Source organism: Centropristis striata, chromosome 22 (assembly GCF_030273125.1).
Source record: "Centropristis striata isolate RG_2023a ecotype Rhode Island chromosome 22, C.striata_1.0, whole genome shotgun sequence".
Classification (NCBI taxonomy): Eukaryota; Metazoa; Chordata; class Actinopteri; order Perciformes; family Serranidae; genus Centropristis; species Centropristis striata.
In genome coordinates, this window is record NC_081538.1 from 7,353,345 (window position 1) to 7,371,924 (window position 18,580).

At 38.5% G+C, this 18,580-nt stretch overlaps 1 protein-coding gene across 1 annotated transcript in view; it reads left to right on the forward strand.

Annotated features, from left to right (window-relative positions):
- lrrc17 (leucine rich repeat containing 17) overlaps positions 1 to 16,480 on the forward strand; it is a 30,811-nt gene extending 14,331 nt beyond the window's left edge. The window contains exons 4-5 of the mRNA XM_059325435.1: positions 10,213 to 10,368; positions 15,776 to 16,480. Coding sequence (XP_059181418.1) covers positions 10,213 to 10,368; positions 15,776 to 16,218 — 599 coding nt within the window. The 3' untranslated portion in view covers positions 16,219 to 16,480. The remainder of the gene's footprint in view (positions 1 to 10,212; positions 10,369 to 15,775) is intronic.
- Positions 16,481 to 18,580: the final 2,100 nt, after the last annotated feature.

Sequence of the window (18,580 nt, forward strand, 5' to 3'; positions counted from 1 at the left end):
GAAGGCATTCAAAGCGCACCTCTGCGATGTAGTATACTTCATAAATGTTCACTGAAATACATCTTAAAATAATCTTATGTTAAAGTACACTTCTAATGATGTGAAATAAAAAAAAAAATACCTTTACATAGAGAATACTATACAACGGACGACAAATATTTGGAATTGAATATACTTTATGGAAGTTCTCTGAAAAAGTTTACAAGTATACTTAAATACACTTCTAATTTAGTGTAATTGAAATAAGCTTTAATAAAGCATCACAAAGGACTTGAAAATAAACTTATTTTCCATAAGTATACTAAAAAATATATTTTTGCAATTTAATAAACTTTGTAAAAGGTTTGCACTTTTCGTAAGTATACTTAAATTAAAATAAACTTCAATTAAGCATTTCATTACAGTAGTTTATTGCAAAAGACTTGAAAATATGCATATTTAGTATCGTATTAGTATATTTAACTTGAGCACCTTGAAGTTGAACTTAATGAAATCTATTCAACGCTTTTTTAAAAAGTGTATACTTGTATTGTATTTATATTTAAATATATTTATACTTAAATATTTTTCTTCTCCATTGACATATACTACCTTTAACTTTATTTCAAGTTTAAAATGAATGTTATCATTATGTTTGTTGATTATAATAGAGAAAACATGTCACGGGTGAACTTGAAACAAACTGAATATGAGAGGTGGATTAAACTCCAACGACTCTATTTTTCTTTACTAGAAACTGTTCATTTGGAGCCAAATTCATGTGAAATCAACCAATGTCACTGTGTGGTTCGCTGAAGCTTCTCTACTTATTCAATGGTTATCAAGCGTGATGAAAAATTATTTTTCCTGGCAAATACTGTATAACAAATAGACTTCCCTGGCAGAGGAGGAGCTTGTATAAAAGGTACATTTGTTTGCTCAGCTCAGCACTCTCCAGTGTGAAGTCGTGCTTGCTTTTCCAGTGAAAAAATTGGGCAAGAGAACAAGTTTGCTGTCTGATATTTTACTAACAATAAGGTTGAGCGAGCAGAGTTGTGTTTGTTTTATTAAGTTTGCCACTTGGGACTTTTAAACTTCATTGGAAGGCAGGAAGCAGGCCCTTTGCTGATCTGTTCTTTCAAAGTAAAAGCTGGAATTTCATGCATGCAGCATAATTTTGCATTTTAATCTTTTTGTGCTTGACATCAGGCAGCCTGCTGTGATTTTTTGGCCTTTTGATGAGTTGCATTGTGGAGTGTTGCTGTGTGGTCGGTCTGTTTTCTCACAGTTTTGCAAATACAGCTGCATCGTTATTGTATTTTACTCTAATTTGAATCATGCACTCATTAATTTTCTGCAGATTCATGTTCTTCAAACATTTCTGAAGGCACTAATTACCACCAGCAGCTCAACCTGTTTGTGTTTTCAGCTTTAACATTGAGTCAGCACGGGTAGAAAGCAGCAGCAAATGTGGAAACAGCCATCAGTCAAAATAAAAGGAGGAGGAGAGGGAGCATGGGGACAGAGAAGGCTTCTTTCAGCTCTTCCAGTTTTCACATCTGGTTCTCTCTGTGTGTGTAAAAGTGCCACTATGAGGCAGCTATCATAGAGGTTGTAACTTCTCCACTGCTCCATAAAAACTTTGTGGCAGTGTTGCTTTTCAAAGACAGACTGGAGGCAGGGATGACACAAATTTGTGCAGACGGATCACTTTTTGTTACTTTTATGTGGGTTCTCTATTCGTAATTGCTCTCTCATCTTCTCCCTTTCATCTCTTTTCTCTCTGTCTTCTTCCTCCGACGCCCAAAAGGCATCCCCTGTCAACACAAAGAACTGAAAGATTGTCTGTGTCCATGGTTCCGACCAAGTGCGCCCAGATTTAAATGAGCAAATGAATGCACCATAAATGGACAGCTTATGCCTTTCGCAGAAAGAAATCTTTCACTGAGCACCGACAAGCCAAAACCACACAATGCAGCGTCTGTGTTGTGAAAATGCTTCGAGGAAGCTTTTAACATATTTTCCTTTTTTTTTGTTTTTTTTTGTACAGTAAAACTGAAATGATTCTTTATCTGAAACACTACAGGGTTTCTCTGTTTTTCTCACATGCTGATTCCCCCATCCATCTTCTTTTTTTTGAAGGCTTTTATGATAATAACTCTACATCCTGCCTCCTAAACCATGCCCCACCATGAAAGCGATATGTGATGTGTGAATGTTGCTTAATATGCTACAGCTGTTGTGCATGACATTCATTATGGTTTCTGTGCTTTTGATTTGCAGGGACGCTATAGTTAGGATATAGGATATAGTTGTAAGACGATGCCAGTTGAGGTTTAGACTCTTTTCATTTCGTTGTTTTCTCTGCATTGCATTCCAGCACGATCGTTTTCATTAGTTCCATTGGTTGTATTAGCTGTCAGTGTGAAATCTAATCACAGGTAGATTATATTATTGTACATAATGTTTTTTCATCCCTTTTTTGTCTGTTTAACAATCTGAATACTTGCAGATGCTGGCAGACTTTGGTATGCTGTGGTATATAGTCTTTAAAACTTTGGGTTAACTAATGATATCCAAATGCATGTTGGAATGCATTATTTCAGTTAACTTTAATTATTGAATATTTTCTCAAGACCCTAGCCTGTTTCTGTCAGATTAAAAGGAGTTGCATGACTTATTTATGCATTTTATGCTATCAAGTTACCATTAAATCAAGTACAACCACTGGAATGATACTTAAAGGTGCACACTGGAATTTTCTTGTAAGCAAACAAAAGTTCTGTTTACATGTAGTGCATCCTACCAAAGAGATTGTGTTCATCATTGAGGTTTAACAAACCTGCTGCAGGCATTACCTTCCTCATAAAACATCTGTAAATCAGATTTTAAAAAAATACTTTAGCACATTGTTTATTAGCTTGCGTTCGTCTTCTTCTTGTTTGCCTTTGTCGTTGCATTGCTCCACTTCTATGTGCATTACTGCCACCAACCTTCAATGACTGGAATTGTCTGTTGTCATGTGCCAATCCCTTTAGATCAGACCTGGGCATTGGGCGGCCTGCGGGCCACATCCGGCCCGTTGGCTGTCCTTGTCCGGCCCGCGTGAGCTTACCCAGAAATTAGAAATTAATACAACCGCAGTGCTTTTATTTTGAAGGCGATTTACGTATATCTGAGTTACCCGAGTTACCGAGGTACCTTGTGAATCCACCGTAAGAGCTAACAAACATTAGCATTAGCACTTGAGCAAACAAGTACTTTTACTACAGTTAAGACAACAAATAAAGACAATAATATATGTGACAGAAGAAAATAAACTTTAACAAACCTTGTGTCCTGTCAGCCAGCCACTATAGAAACATTTTTCATACTTCATATCAACTTTATATGAGTTGCGACGCACTCGTTATTATTTACAGTTCGTTTTTCATTTAACCGTTCCACCTGTTATTTCCTGTCACAACCTTTCAAAATTAAAACACCCGTTTCACACTGGACGGCACCTTTTCAAAATAAAAGCATAACAACATTGTATATTTTGTAGGTGTTTTACAAACATGAAAAACAAGCTATATGAAACAAAAATACCAATAGGAACCTTGCTACAGGTAATTTACAGTTGTGTTTAAAATAAATGGAAAAGTGATATAGTGATTGAAGTATTTACTACTTTTTACTGCTATATTTGATTTACTCCACATTAACAGTCTCATCATAACATGTATTCCTATCAGTAGCAGCTCAAAACCAGATAATTTACTGTATTTTATAAAGTGATTAAATTAATATTGAGCAGAATTTAGTTCAGAATTTTGGTCCGGCCTCAGCAACCTTCGTGTTATTGGTCATGTGGCCCTTTGGGAAAATTAATTGCCCACCCCTGCTTTAGATGGATGATCTTATGTGCATGCACAAGACAAACCACTTCTGAAAACAACATTCCCTATAGCAAGTAGAAGGCAAAAATCCACAGGGCATCTTTATCTCGTGTTACATTTTTGGCAATTTGATGAAATACAGCTATAATATTAGGAATATACATTATGTGTGCACAAACAAAACATCATAAAGCTCGTAGGAACGAGATTTTGCTGGCCAGTTTTGTCCAGTCTTACACAGCTTTTAATGTAATTGCAGGACTGGCAGCTTTAAAAGTTAACTAGCTGCAGTTAGATTATAACCCACACAAAGAATGTGATAAATATCATGAGAATGACAATGGTAAAATATACAAAGAAGTTAAACTCAAGTGAAAACAAGATACCAAGAGGGACTACGAGTGTGTGGAGGTGGAACAAATAGAGGTTTCTTTCTCATCAGACTAGGAAGCAAGGACAAGAAAAAAAGTGGAAATATTATTCTAATTTCTCCAAACCCAATATTTTCCCCTTGTGTATATCTCTCCCTTGTCTCCATGCCTTCCTCCCTCTGGCTTGAAGGCCTTTTACTCTGAGGTACACCACAGCAGATTTCAGGCTCCACATCGTTCTCACTGGAGATCGATGCTCCACAGAGTGGTTGAAGTTAATAAGGGAGCTGTACTCTGTGGTAATATCAGTATGTGCCTTCATATTATAGGCTACTTCTATTTTAGCCTCTTTTATACAGTGGACACATTGTACAAAGACTACACTTTATACCTCAGATATTTTGAAATGCAGTTTTGATTAACTAAGTAGTATTTCTACAAGGGAACCATCAGGGTCCACAGTTCAATATTCTGTGAACACATGCATCAAATTTGACCTGTTTCAAGGTAAAATATTTTATAGTAATCCAGTTAACCCTAACACCTAAACCTTAACCTCAGTTGTTTTGGACACCTCACCTTAACCTGACCTTTGATCTTTTCCCACAGTGTCTCATTTTGTTAGTAGTTTTTTGCAATAAAATGTTTCTCCTAACAGAAAGAGCAGCTATATCTAGACAAAGATTTGTTCAACTATGATTTCTTCACTCTTCATGGATTCAGTACCCTCTAACCATGTCATATTAAGCCAATACAGAGCTGGGGAACATCATTTTCATGGTCAGTAATGTGCCATATAAATCTGGTGAACATTGGAATGACACAGTTCACAGTGTTCAGAAAATAAAAATACAGCAACTTGCTGTAAACCAATAAATTCACTGAGTAGATATTAATTTATAGGTGGTATTTTTGTTTTATGCTTTTTGCTCATGGACGTCTATATATCGGACTCCTTTTTGCAACCAGTGGAGTCGCCCCCTGCTGGTCATTAGAAAGAATGCAGGTTTAAAGCACTTTCACATCGGCTTCACTTCTCAGACCTATGCTAGACTATGTTGGTTAGCTAGAGAGAATGAGCTTCAAAAGGGTAACAATATCATGTATGGAATGACTGATTAACCTCCCTTTTTCTGTATTAGTCAGGCAGAAGACTATATATGCAAGATAAGTTACATAAGTAAACCACCTTTTCGCATTGCTCTTCCTGTAAGCTTGAGTAATTTCAGGTTGCTTTTTCCTAAACATGGTAAAATGTTGCTCAGAAACCCAAAGACAGGGTGGTGTTGACCGTTTTGGCCTAGTTTTAGACTCAAGACTGTGCTCATGAGGCTGAGAAATCATTGGTTTCAGAAGTAACATAAATCCTCCATATAAACTTCAGGCCATTTGAGTAGGCAGCAGTAAAGTGAGTCATGTATATGGTGACTTGGCTGCTTCCCAGTCACACAAACGCCCACACGCATGATATTATGTCAGGCTCTCTCTGGACCTCGAGGATCACAGAAAGCGTGCAGTTAGTCAGCAGAAAAAAAGAATCTTCCATAATGTCATTTGAGCGAGAGGCAGACGTAGACATATCAAACATCACTCCAACATCACGATGTAGCTGCAGACTGCCAGGCGTCTGAAGGTTGTGTCGACACTGAGAACCAAACAGCTGTTATGAAACTGAACTGATGTTCGACTTTGAGGTTCAGAGTTTCCCAAAGAAATGTTTCACACGAAGGTGGAAAGGTCACTGAAACATTGTGAAAACAGACAAGGAGAAAATTCCACTGAAACCTATTATTATTATGTCAATGTCTGCAAGTTGGCGGTTACCTCTATTGTGTAATGTTCAACATTTGGATGGATATACAGTAACTTGGATGACAATAGGTCAATTATATTTGTATTATTTTCTCTATTTTCTTATTCCTAAAACATTGTTGCCATGGTGGCATGGGCAATAGAGGCAAATGCTCAGTTCTGGACAAGACAGACTCCCATAAAGTTTGAATAATTTTGTTTTCAGACACAATTGTGGTTTCATTCTCATTGTGATACAAAGGGATTGATTAATAAAGTTTTTAAAAGATATACACTTTATCTGTCTTAATGGTTGACTGTGTATTTATCCGCATTTGGAGAAAAAAGGATTTACAGTTTTTACTTGTCATCAACAAAGATGTTACTTCTCGTACACATTAAAGTTTGCTTACAGGTCTTTGGGAGTACTAGCCTAGAATTTATCAAATGCATATTAGTCTGGAACTGTATAGGACAATGACCAGACTCATCCATCAAAGCAAATAAAATAAGAGCGATGCAGAGTTGACTGATTTTACTACGAGCCTAACACACTTGAGTCTCTCAGTGCATTCAGATGGTCATATATCTTGAATTGGAATGTTTTGGTGTGTTTGCATGCTTTCACTTGTAGTATGGAAACAACATAGGCTCTACAAACATTTGTATTGTTGTATTTTACTGCAGTTCAATGCACATTGATAGCCGTTTCCTGTATTTGCGTGCCAATGAAGAAACTTTATATTCATGATTTTGTCCCAAATTTATATATTCCTTAAAAGCACTAAAAACAGTGCTTTGTCTGACTAGGGTTCATGCTAATAAATAACTTGTCTAACTAATCTCACTCTATGTGACTATGACAGCAGCCAATGGTTAGTGGTTTTGTTGCATTGTGGGTAGTGAAGGAGGCAGGTTTAGACATATAATGCTGGTGAGAACTAAAAGCAGCTTTAATGCACAATCAATTGGAGAGGAAGTCAGTCTAATATACCAACCTATTTTGTTCTATACTGTTGTCGCTGTGAGTGAAAGCATTAAGGCAATAAAACAAAAACAAAAAAAGTTTCATGACTTCAACTCTCATACCATCATTGTAAGGGATGACATGCCTGCTTGCACTAATCTGCTTGTTGTAACAGTAACGTGTCCTATAAACAGAGTTGTCAGCATGTTTAGAAAAGGCTTCACCTCTGCCTTGATATATTTTGTATGAATGGTGACAGAAAGTTACGTGTATTACATAAAACTCCAAACAGAACAGCATGCACAATCCAGAGCCCAGCAGGCAGAAATGATCGGACATTGTTGCTTCAGATTGAATTAGTAGCGTATCTTAATAATAAATAGAATATTCTCACTTCTTATTTCCTCTGCTACCTTTATACTTCCAGTATTGGGTCATATACTGTAATGTATGCAGTTTAGCAGTGGAGGTTCGGATGACCTCACATGAAAAACAATAAAATGTTAAAACGTGATGTAAAATCACTGCTACGTAATGCTACTATGCAGCATATCTAGTGCCTCAAATTGTTAAGAAAACACATCAAGAAATCATTCCCCCTGTCAAGCCTGAGGCATGTGTCCAAAAACCACAAAAGTTCACCACACTAGTTGACCCCAGAGTAATCATGTCAGCACTGTAAAAAATTAACTGCTTCCTTTCTCCTGTCTAAACAGTAGAAACATATTTCATCACATTCTGGAATCAGCAGTAATGCACAAAGGAAATATGTCCTGCATACGTAGCTGTATATTTGACCTTCTGCAACACTTTTATCTCATTTTACAGAATATATGATGAAGAAAAGACTTACTGCAGAACTCTTCTTAACACGTTGCATATAATTCATCAGTAATGCTAACATACCCTCTAGAGAAGGATATGTCTCAGTTAATGTTCAACACTTCTACTAAATCATGGAAATAGTTAAGCTCTATGTATTTAAACTATGTAAATATTGCTGTACATTTACTACAATGTGTAATCCTTGTGTTATGCTCATGCACGGCCTTCATAAATAATAATGGAACCTCCATATGGGATGTTTTGGCAAATGGCCGGCTAAATTGCTGCAGAAGGTAATTCTAACCTGGCACTTTGACATAGACCAGGTGCTCTAGCGGAGACTCCATAGGCTGAATGATGAAATTTCTCAGAAATATAATAACCAAACTAAATTTATAGCAGAGGTGTTATCAGACAAGTTTCTCAGGTAGTAGCAAAGCACCGAGCACGTAATCCAGGGGGGCACAGATGTTCACATGTGCACCGAAATAATGACTTCTGCAGATTTAGTAAAACTCCCAGTCCAAACCCAGTTATGAATGAACGACTTTCCCTTTTCCTGACATGTTCTCCTCCTCTCTGTGTGTTTATTCATTCAGCAGCCCGCTCTGAGGAGGCACAGATGTGAAAGGAAAGAGCCTTACACTTTATCTTAAAGATTTGCTCCATTAAAAAAATCTCAAGATACCCTAAAGGCTCCTGATAAAATGTCTGACTTCCTGAACACACATTTAGCTCCAGGAAGCGATATGGTGATACGCAACATAGCAAATGAAGCTAATAGGCGAGATAATCTTTTGATCTTTGGCTCAGTTGCAAGAAAATAGGCCCTACTGGTCATTGACACCACCTGTTTTAGCCTGTTGTCACTACTGAATACACAGTATAGGAGATTATCTGCAGTCGCTTTAAAACAGAAGTATCTCTCTTGGAAATAGAAGATCTGTTTTTGGCTCTAAAGTCAGATTTCTCACAGGGGAGTGTGGGAATTTGATGCAAGCATGCCAGCATTCTCCCAACTTTTTCCTAATCTTGGACTAAGTTACAGACACATGTACACCTCAGGCAGGGCGGGATTCCCATTAGACTTCAAGTTCTCGACTGATAACTTGTAGAAGAGCCTCCAGTTCCTGCCTCTGCATCACATCAATAAACAATAATAATTACATTTCCTCAGTACATTGGCTACATCTGTGTTCATGCTGTATACGTGTGTCCTGTGATTATATATTTTTTTCCAGTCAGTGATGATTTATGGCACCATGCCGCCGTGATAACAAACTACAACATCTGTGGCAGTAAAGCGTGAGCTTAAAGACTGCAACATCTGCTCTATAAAAGTGTCCATAAGCATTCTTCTTAGCAAATTATGCAGTCTGTGGAAATAAATACATGCAGGAAACGAGTCCAAATGCATTAATGCACGAACGCTTTTTCTTTAGAAGAAGTCTCCAAAATAAAGTTGTGATTTTATGTTAAAATAAACACAGTCTGATTATATCTCAGGGAGTATTTGCTGCCTAAATATACTCATCTGCAACCTCTTTGCAAACTCCTTCAGAAACAATCACCCTGGTTGATTTTGATGATACAGGTTGATGGGCCACCTACACAGATTCAAACAGAAGTGATTCAGGCAGAACTCAAATGTAGACGAATGCATATTTTTTACAGACACTGACAGGTGAAACAAGTTTAAGAAATTTAAAATCCATTAAAAGGCCTTTTGCCAAAAGAAGAACTTGTGCAATAAGGGTCTTAACATGAATCTGGATCTGTTTATTGTCCGTGAAGAAGCTCCAAAGAATCCAGATTTAAGCTTCAGCTCTGTTGAATCTAGCTTCGGGACAAAACGTGTTGACAGTGACATATCTCGATTCTAACCGTCCCAACATCGGAGGCATGATAAAGCATTTACGAAATGCGCTCCAGTGTGGGATTTTGATTTAAAACTCCAGAGAGGATCTGTTATCGAAGCGGGAATATGTGGGAATTACTGTTTAGTACATTAGTGTCTTCAAGGACAGGGGGGACATGTGTGTAGAGCTGGAAACACTGGAGGAGAGTGGAAACACACACCCCTGGCACAGAAGTGAAATATTGTTATACATGCTGTCACACTTGACTCCATCTTGAAAAGTTTAAATGTTGCACACAACCCACACAACATCTTGAAAATGTATAAAGATGTAGACAGATTGGATTTCCAGCCCTCCTGGAGTTTTACACTTTGTGATTTCATTTTTGGTGCACATCTGCCTCAATCCTGTAAACCTATCAGCAGGAATACAGGAATGCATCTTTACTTGTTGTGTTTGAATTTTAATGTTCATACTTGCGGTACATAAAAACCTCACTGTTGAAGAACTTACATTTCTTTGTCTTTCTCTCATTGCAGATTTGAATAGCATCCCGTCTGACTTGCCATCTGACATAGTGAAGATGGATCTGTCCAGAAACACCATCAAAAATCTCAGGCCCAAACAGTTCCTGCTGTCCAAAGACCTCAAGCTGCTCAACCTTAGCAGCAACAGCCTGCAACGGATAGAAACAGGTAACACAACTGCCCAACCTTCCAATACCTAACACACACCTGAGTGCATACAGGTTAAAGGAAAAACTAACATTAAGTGTCTTAGTAAGATGCCAGAACAGCTTCAATGCACCTTGGCATTAATTCTCCAAGTCTCTGGAACTCTACAGGAGGGATGAAGGTCATTCTTCCTAAAGAAATTCCCTCAAATGTTGTTATGATGATGAAGGTGGAAAGTGTTGCTTAAAATGTTTCAGAAGGATAAAGGTGATCACTCAGAACTTTGTATTGATTTGCAGTGACTTTTTTCCCAATGGGACGATTGGGCCCAAACCAGCGAAATTCCCCCTCACAGGATAACAGTGCCACCAGATCCCCTCACTCTAAGGGGCAAGCATTTAGGCATGTTCCGTCCTCTTGGTTTACGCCACACACGCACACATCCACTGATCATTTCACTGTTTTCCACATCTCTATAGATCAGTGCCAATCATTTTTGCACCACTGAAGTCTAAAAAAAGGATTCATCCTTGTAATGAGGTTTTAGGCGCTACAAGCTTTATATACTATAGAATCCCCCTCTATGTAATTAAGCGCGTTTCCATTAGGTACTTTTCCCTCTAGTGAGCCACTATGGGTGTGACTTGGGAGAGAGGATCCGTCCAAGATCTGCCCAACTTCACCGGTTAGCAGCTCAGGTAGTGGCTCAGAAAGTACAAGCCTCGGCTTCTGAGCGGCGATTTCACGCATTCGTGATTCATTTGCAGACTGGTTCAAACTGGACGCTGAGGGGTTACCATCTACTGCTCTATCTGCAGCTGGGATAGACTGCTGCGAGAGGACTGGGCTGCTTGTGAGTGCTTTGGGACGGCGCCTGCTACTTGTTAAGAAGAGTAGGAACGAGTCTCCAAAAGTCTCCAATAACACCAGAAAAAACACTAGATTTGTCGCTAGTTGCTTTTTGAAATAGAGTCACTAGAGGGGTCTGAATAGTCGCTAAATATATCGACAAAGTCGCTAAGTTACACTGCTTGCCTCGTCGGTCTGAAGTAAATCTGAACTCCAGTGGTTAGCCGCTACAAAAATACCTGTATGGGAACAGAGACAGAGGGGAATTAACTAGTGTGCGTAGCCAAAACACTCTCAAAAAGTACTCAGAAAGTACTCAATGGAAACACGCCTATAGTTGATGTACTGTTCTTCAATATAGTATAATGTTAATTTTATAAAAATTTGGATGTAACAGGAAAATACATCATCAATGCAGGCCGTGTGGTGGTGGTTTTGATGGCAGAACAGTAGTAAAAGGAAAGAGTACTCATATCATAATCGGGCCGTTTACGAGGGTTTTGCAAACGTTAGCAACTTAGCAACCAGCGACTCCAGTTGTTGTTTTCATCCAATGTAATAAATGTGCGCGGGACAATTTCACCTTCTCGTGGAAGTGGCGTAGGTAGTAACAAAATCCAAACACAAGTGGTCAGCTGGACACCATGGGAGACGCGTAATACATCTGTCCACTTGTGATCCGATCACCCAAGACGCATTTTAAAAGGGTCTGACATGTGAGGTGACCAAACGCATTAAAATGCTCACAGCATTTTGACATGTGCTACTGGTGATGAGGGGTTGCAAACAGCTTCGTCTTTGTCAGTAGCCAAAGAGGTTGGGAACGACTGAGTTAAACTTAAATAAACTTCATACACGGAGGATAAATAATAAAATGATGAAAATATTGGCACAGAAAACAAAATGTTCCATTTAACGACACAAACAACCGAATATACAACTCACTACTGAATAGAGATAAAGTGAAATTCATCAAAGAAACACAAGATCATTTAGTGTTCAGAAGATCAGTTCTACTGAAGCTGTATAGCTGCTCTGAATAGTAATTCCGCCTTAACATCAGCACCATTAAAAAAAAGTGCAGACTCATTACTCTCTCCAGGCTAATGATGTCTGGGCCCACGTCTCCCTGCCCAGGAGGGAAATCCTTTACAAAACCTTGTAGTTTTCATCATTACCCTGCAACACATGTAAACAATCTACTGAAGCTCTCCACACTGTGTCCAAGAATACAGAAAAGTGAAAGAAATTCTGAGTTTGTGATCGCCAGTGGCATATGGTCTCAATCATGCTTGCTGCCTTCTAATCATATTCACATTGGAGTAAAATTAAAAAATGTTTACGATCATTTTCAAGAGATTGTTTTTTTGTTGCTTTTTCATTCATGTTTTCTTTCTCATTCTGGTCACCCTCCACATGAAAACCATAAACAAAAAATGCTGGCAGTATGGGATTAATGGCTGCACAATTATTTGCATTCATCTTTCAGTGTTGGTTTTGGACTCTGTTTGTGCCAGATTGCTGTGGTTTCTCCTTTGCAGGACAATCCCCAAAATAGACAAAACCATAATTTAGACAGCCACAGGAGAGTACAGTATTTAAAGGTCAATTTAGTGCACTTTGCTATGACTAATAACTTGACATTTTAGAAATTGTCACAATGTGGGGGCCCCACCCATCTCAAACTCTGTTTTGCTGTAATTGAAACAAACACAAAGCGCCAGACATATATGTAATAGTATGACTTATGCAACAGTGATATCTGTCGTTATGGTGACCAGAGACTTTGAAATCGTGTTTATTTGTTATGGAGACTTGCTGCCAAGATCAGCTCAGAGCGGGGCAAGCCTGGGGTCCAAATCCCAAATTTATCACCTCTGGAAGTTGGAAAAGGGTTGTGTTTTCTCGCCATTCAGCCTGTTTCTTTGCAAGCTCAACGTACATTAATGAATGTGCCTTAAAGCTGCATATATTTATGTCAGCCTCAGTGGGTGTTATGGTGTATGTATCTGTAATCCTGGTGGGATTACTGATTACAATACATGAAGATTAGGGTGTTATTTAGAAATCTTTGTTTGCATTTTTTCATGACACAAACTTGACAGTAGTCTGGACGGGGAGATAAGGATGTTGTGAAACAAAGAACAGATGGCAAGAAAAATCATGGTGGAACTGACACGAACTAGCAAAGTGAAGTGTGGTCATTCAAGGAATAATGCTTCTCATGGTCAGTGGATTTAAAGCCATTACCATTAGTAGTAGTGTGTTTCTACATGGAGGGAAAATACCAAAAATTGCCAAGAGCAGCTATTTCATGCTGATTGAGTAAAATAAGCTTCTTTTAAATATTCCAACCCTTTCTAATGTTAGCAGTCCCTCAAATGGACAAGTTAATTTCAGTACTGGTGTAGTGCCTCATATGTGGAAAACTGCACCAAACAATAGGCCAAAAGGTGTTTATCCAATATTATGAAATGGTCGCAGTTTCGTTAGGGTTCTTTTTTTTTTTTTTTTTACTTTTGTTCGTTTTACGAGTCAAAACCATGTCGTTAGGTTTGCAAAAAGATCATGTTTTTTGGGATGAGCTGTGTACTTAACTTACTTTTGCCAGGTAAAATAAGTCAACGGAAGTTCTGTGTTTGTTTGACCAATCTCCTTCCTTCTTCATGAGTACGCCATTCTCAACTATGTTATTATTGTTACATGGAAATTAAAAAGTTCAATACATTTAAATATATACAATGCCATCAAAGACATTTTGAACAAAAATACTTAAACTGAGATCCCTGAAATGTTTTTTTTTATATAACCCAATACCCACTGTACTGCATGTCTATGAGGCTGATAATCACTGATAAAGCCAATTCAATCGAGTGATAACATTCAAAGTCAGTGCATATTGTGATAACACCTGCAAACTGGATTTACTTTACCAAGAAAAAATTGCTTTAGGTAATTTCAGTGCCTGGGAAAGTACCATGAAAGTAGTCCACGCTAAGTTTTCTGTGGTCATTGTGGCTCAAAAAAGCTAATGAACAGTAGCCCATTTGGGCGAGTCTTGAGTCTCCTGAGAAGAGAGATAACAGGAGCCTCCCTCATCTATTCATTCTCTTCCTTCCTCTCCTAAAGTTCCCTCTATCTGTGTCATCTTTACGGTTGACGATGAGATTGTAACAGTAACTTTTCTGTTTACAATGATTGAAAATTGATTTCAGAAGGATTATAGTCCCCAGTGTCCGTTTTCCTTTTTCTTTCATGTCTCTGTCTCAGTGATGTCTTTATCGTCGCTATATTTTTCTACCTTTTTATCCACATACTCTCTGTCCTTTCTTCCTCCCCCGCCTCCCCCCCATTTCCCTCCCCTCCTCTCTTCCGCTTTGTTAAGATCAAAGCTGAGCCCAAGGCTAGCGGACAGCGTGAAACAGCCTCCACTGTCACATTACACACACTGACAACATTATCTGGAACCTTTTAAGGATGTCAACAGGCACCTTTTTAACCCATAGTTATGCCCAGTCATTCTCAACATAGTTTAGACAACAAAAGCTTTGCTTAATTTTAGTGCAAACACATGGAGCTCTGCTGCTGTCCGGACCATGAAAGTGCAATTTTGGCTTTTATCATGCTCTCATTTATTTGAAAGATTACACACTTTTGAAACTCTTTTTTTAATTATGATATTTTACAAAGCCAATCAAGTCATGGACTGTACCAAGACTTTCTTCTTATTTCTGAAAAGTTTACATTTTGAGCCTACCCATTTGAGCATAATCAAAGTGACATGTTATGTTAAAATGTTGCTTCAACTGTAATTGAATAAATTGAAAGAAAGAAAGAAAATTACTGCTGCAGGTCCCTTCAGCTATATGAAATATTTGGACTTTTTCCAGGTCATTGTTTGGGTTTGCCCACAACACTTTTGTTAAAGTAATATTTAATATTTCTTCATTACTTCATCCATGGTTCGTTTCACAGCAAGAGTTCTAACATTGACTTTCTCAGTTACTTCTTGCTACATCCTGCACTTGTATGTATTTGTCATGAATGGATTAAAATTATGTTGATTGATGTTCTTGCTCCTTTCATGTTCTTCGAGGACAACAACATTCTCATCTTCTGTCCAGTTTCGACCTTTTGTTCGTTTTGGGAAAGCTAGCAAACACGAATAGCCTAAGACTGTCAAGTGAAGAGTAACCATAGTAACTCACAAGTTAAAGGGATTCATGTAATGCCCCCAAGTATACCCCTTACTTTAAGGAAATATTTACCATAAGGGACAAACTTAAGTTTGAAACATTAAGTTGTTTATGTAACTAGGCACAGATATTTCCCTCATGAGTTGGTAGAGACCATATAAGGAGTGAAAAACAAAGTGAATATTGGGATTACATTGGCCAAGCAGCCAGGAAGACTTTTCAAGTGAATACTAATGTTGCTCTGTGTCTGCAAGATGTGTAAATAAGCAACAGTTTGCAAAAAACAGGAAGTGCCCAGGGAGACAGGATGAACTTTTCAGCATTCATTAATACAGCAGTATGAGATGCCAACTTATTTTGTTGAACTTTTCCTCCCCTCCCAGCTGCATTCTCAGGCCTGCTGTACCTCCGTGAGCTCGACCTGTCCAACAACAGCCTCACTTACTTCCCGTACGGTGTACTGGAGGACCTCTACTTCCTACGGAAGCTCTCGCTGGAGAACAACCCCTGGATGTGCGACTACAACATCCACTACTTGATCTACTGGCTCAAGCACCATCCCGGCGTCGTTTTCACCGGCCTGATCTGCTCCGAGCCGCCGGAGTTCAGGGGCTGGCGTGTCGAGGACTACGTCAAGACCTACAACGGGGAATGTCCGAAGGATAGACAAACAGAAAGGATGGATACGGGACAGGGAGGACAAGGGGGGACGGACAATGACGCACAAGAGGTAGTGGGGGAGACAGGCGACGGGCAGGGTGAGCGTCTGCCTCGGCCCCTGAAAAAGAAGAAGCTCAACAAGTTTGAGATAATCCGGCTGAATTAGAATGCTGGTGGATGAGCGGACTGGTGTGGTTTAGTATGGAGGTGTGTTGGATTGAAATGGAGGTCTTTGGACGGGCTGAAGAATGCATTGTTAAAGGTAGACTCAGTGATTTGATGTTTAAATAAAAAAGTATGACATGTAAAAGTATGTGATTTTGGGACAAAATCCATCGTCTTTTCAGTAGTCAGCATTCCATCTTGCATGGATAACAGAACTTATTTTGGGGAAATTACCATTTTCTTAAAAGAATATTAGTTGTAAAGTAATGTTGCTAAGTTTACCTTTAATCAAAGGTTTAGGAAAAGCCATTTGACCTTTTATTTTATCTTTTTACAGAACATTCCCAACCCAGTCTGTATCAGATCTAATAACCCCAACAAAGACTCAAAGTCCCTTTGAATTTCCCACACAATAAACTACAGGTGCTCTTTTTTTATCTGCTAAAGTCAGTTTGATATTTTCTTTTTCTCTAAAAAGTAGTTTTTTGTATTAATTAATGTACGACATTGTCTACCTGTTTTCTGGAAATAAAATTGGGTTTATTTTTTCTGAAAATTTGTTTGGAACAACACAATGGGGGGCAAAAATGTAGGTCGAAATACTGAACTTGTTGACCCACAGGACCACCTAACATGAGGAGAAACAGATGTACCGCTTCATACAGGAACTCTGATGATGTCATGTAAGTTTCACTTCACTGGGGATCTGCCAAGTGCATCATGACTGATAATTATCAATCAGCCGGACAAATTATTAAAACAGCCTGATGTAAGACGTTAATTGCGAAAATGATGGAAAGTTTGACTTTCTGCATTTGGCATCCAAATCCAGTAACTTAGCCCTTATACTGCCCACAGGTAACATTTTAAAAGGTTTAACTCATTAGGTAATTTGCAAGCCAATGACAGGTCTTCACTGGTCAACTAGCGCCACCCAGTGTGCTGAGGACCAATACACAACAGCCAGCTTCCTTATTTTTTAAACTTGAACTCGTATCATGCAGATTCTCATTCCTAGTTTTGGTTATGTCATGTTTTGGGCACCAAGATTATTTAAAACCGGTATAATATTTTTTTTCTTGAAGGACAAAATATAGATTTTTTTTTGTCACTCACACACACTAATAACACAAGTAACTGAAGATTACTTGACATGATCATAAAGACACAGATTGATCATTTATTGTTCGTTAGATTTTGGATAAAAGGACAATACTACATTTAGATTGTTCCCACGATTGTTCCACTTGCTAATTCAATACACATTAAGGTAGATTAACTGTATCAGTGTAAGAAAATAACAATCAGTGCAAGTTCAGCTACATGACTTCCAGATTGGTGTTTAAATAAGGCTTGCCAAATTGGCATCAGATACAAAGACGGATTATATCCTAGATGTAAGCCTCGTCAGCTCACTTCAGCTTGTGTTGGCAGGAAGTGAATTTGGCAAAGCTTAGCTTTAAAGGTGATTTGAAAAGTGGCTTCCTGTTTACCGGGTTGCATGTACACGTAGTTAATTGTTTCTTAGTGTAATCACAGATGTTTTAAATCACCTTGGTATTTATTGTCTTAAGCAATGAGCAACCGACCTGCAGAGATGTGTAACAGCACACTGCCATCTAGTGGTCACAGTGAAGTGGTCCACATGAGGACATTCACAGCCTATTACATACACTTATGACAAGACATCATTATGTAGTCAAACATATCGTCATAATTCACAGTCTTTTGGCTTGCAGCAGGTTCTCCAGGACGTTTTCATCCAGAGTGCAGCAGCAGAGGATCACAGCTCGTCATAGCGGCACCACAAGACGTCACTTGGGTGAAATTCTCAGAGTCATTTTTATAATAATAGTCTTTCCCACATTATTTAAAGTTTTATCAGCAGAGTGAAGCATGAAGACAGCATTTTGACAATATGCAACACAAATATTGTTGCTGTGTTAATGTGGTTAAGCCAGCAGGTGGTGAGGATGTGTGGGACCATGGATGGATTACTAAACAGGCCTCAAGGGCACCAGCACAGGGGCCCCAGTCGTCAGGGCCCATCCCCCCCTGACTTTGACTTGCAAAATGTCACTCAAGGAGACATGTTCTAATCAGGAGGACATTTAAAATGACCACAAAGAAAAATAAAAACCACAGAAAGACAAAAGGCCACTACAAAGAGACACAAAACAACAACAAAAAGGAGCTAACCAATTATAAAGTCTGTAGTTGTGTTTCTATCAATGAATTTCAATGCAGGTGTTTAATTTTTTTTTCTTTTTCCAAAGAAAATATTAATGCTCTAAACGGTAACATTTAACTCACATGACTGATTAGCTGCCAGAAAACTCAAAAGAAGAAGAAGAAGAAGAAGA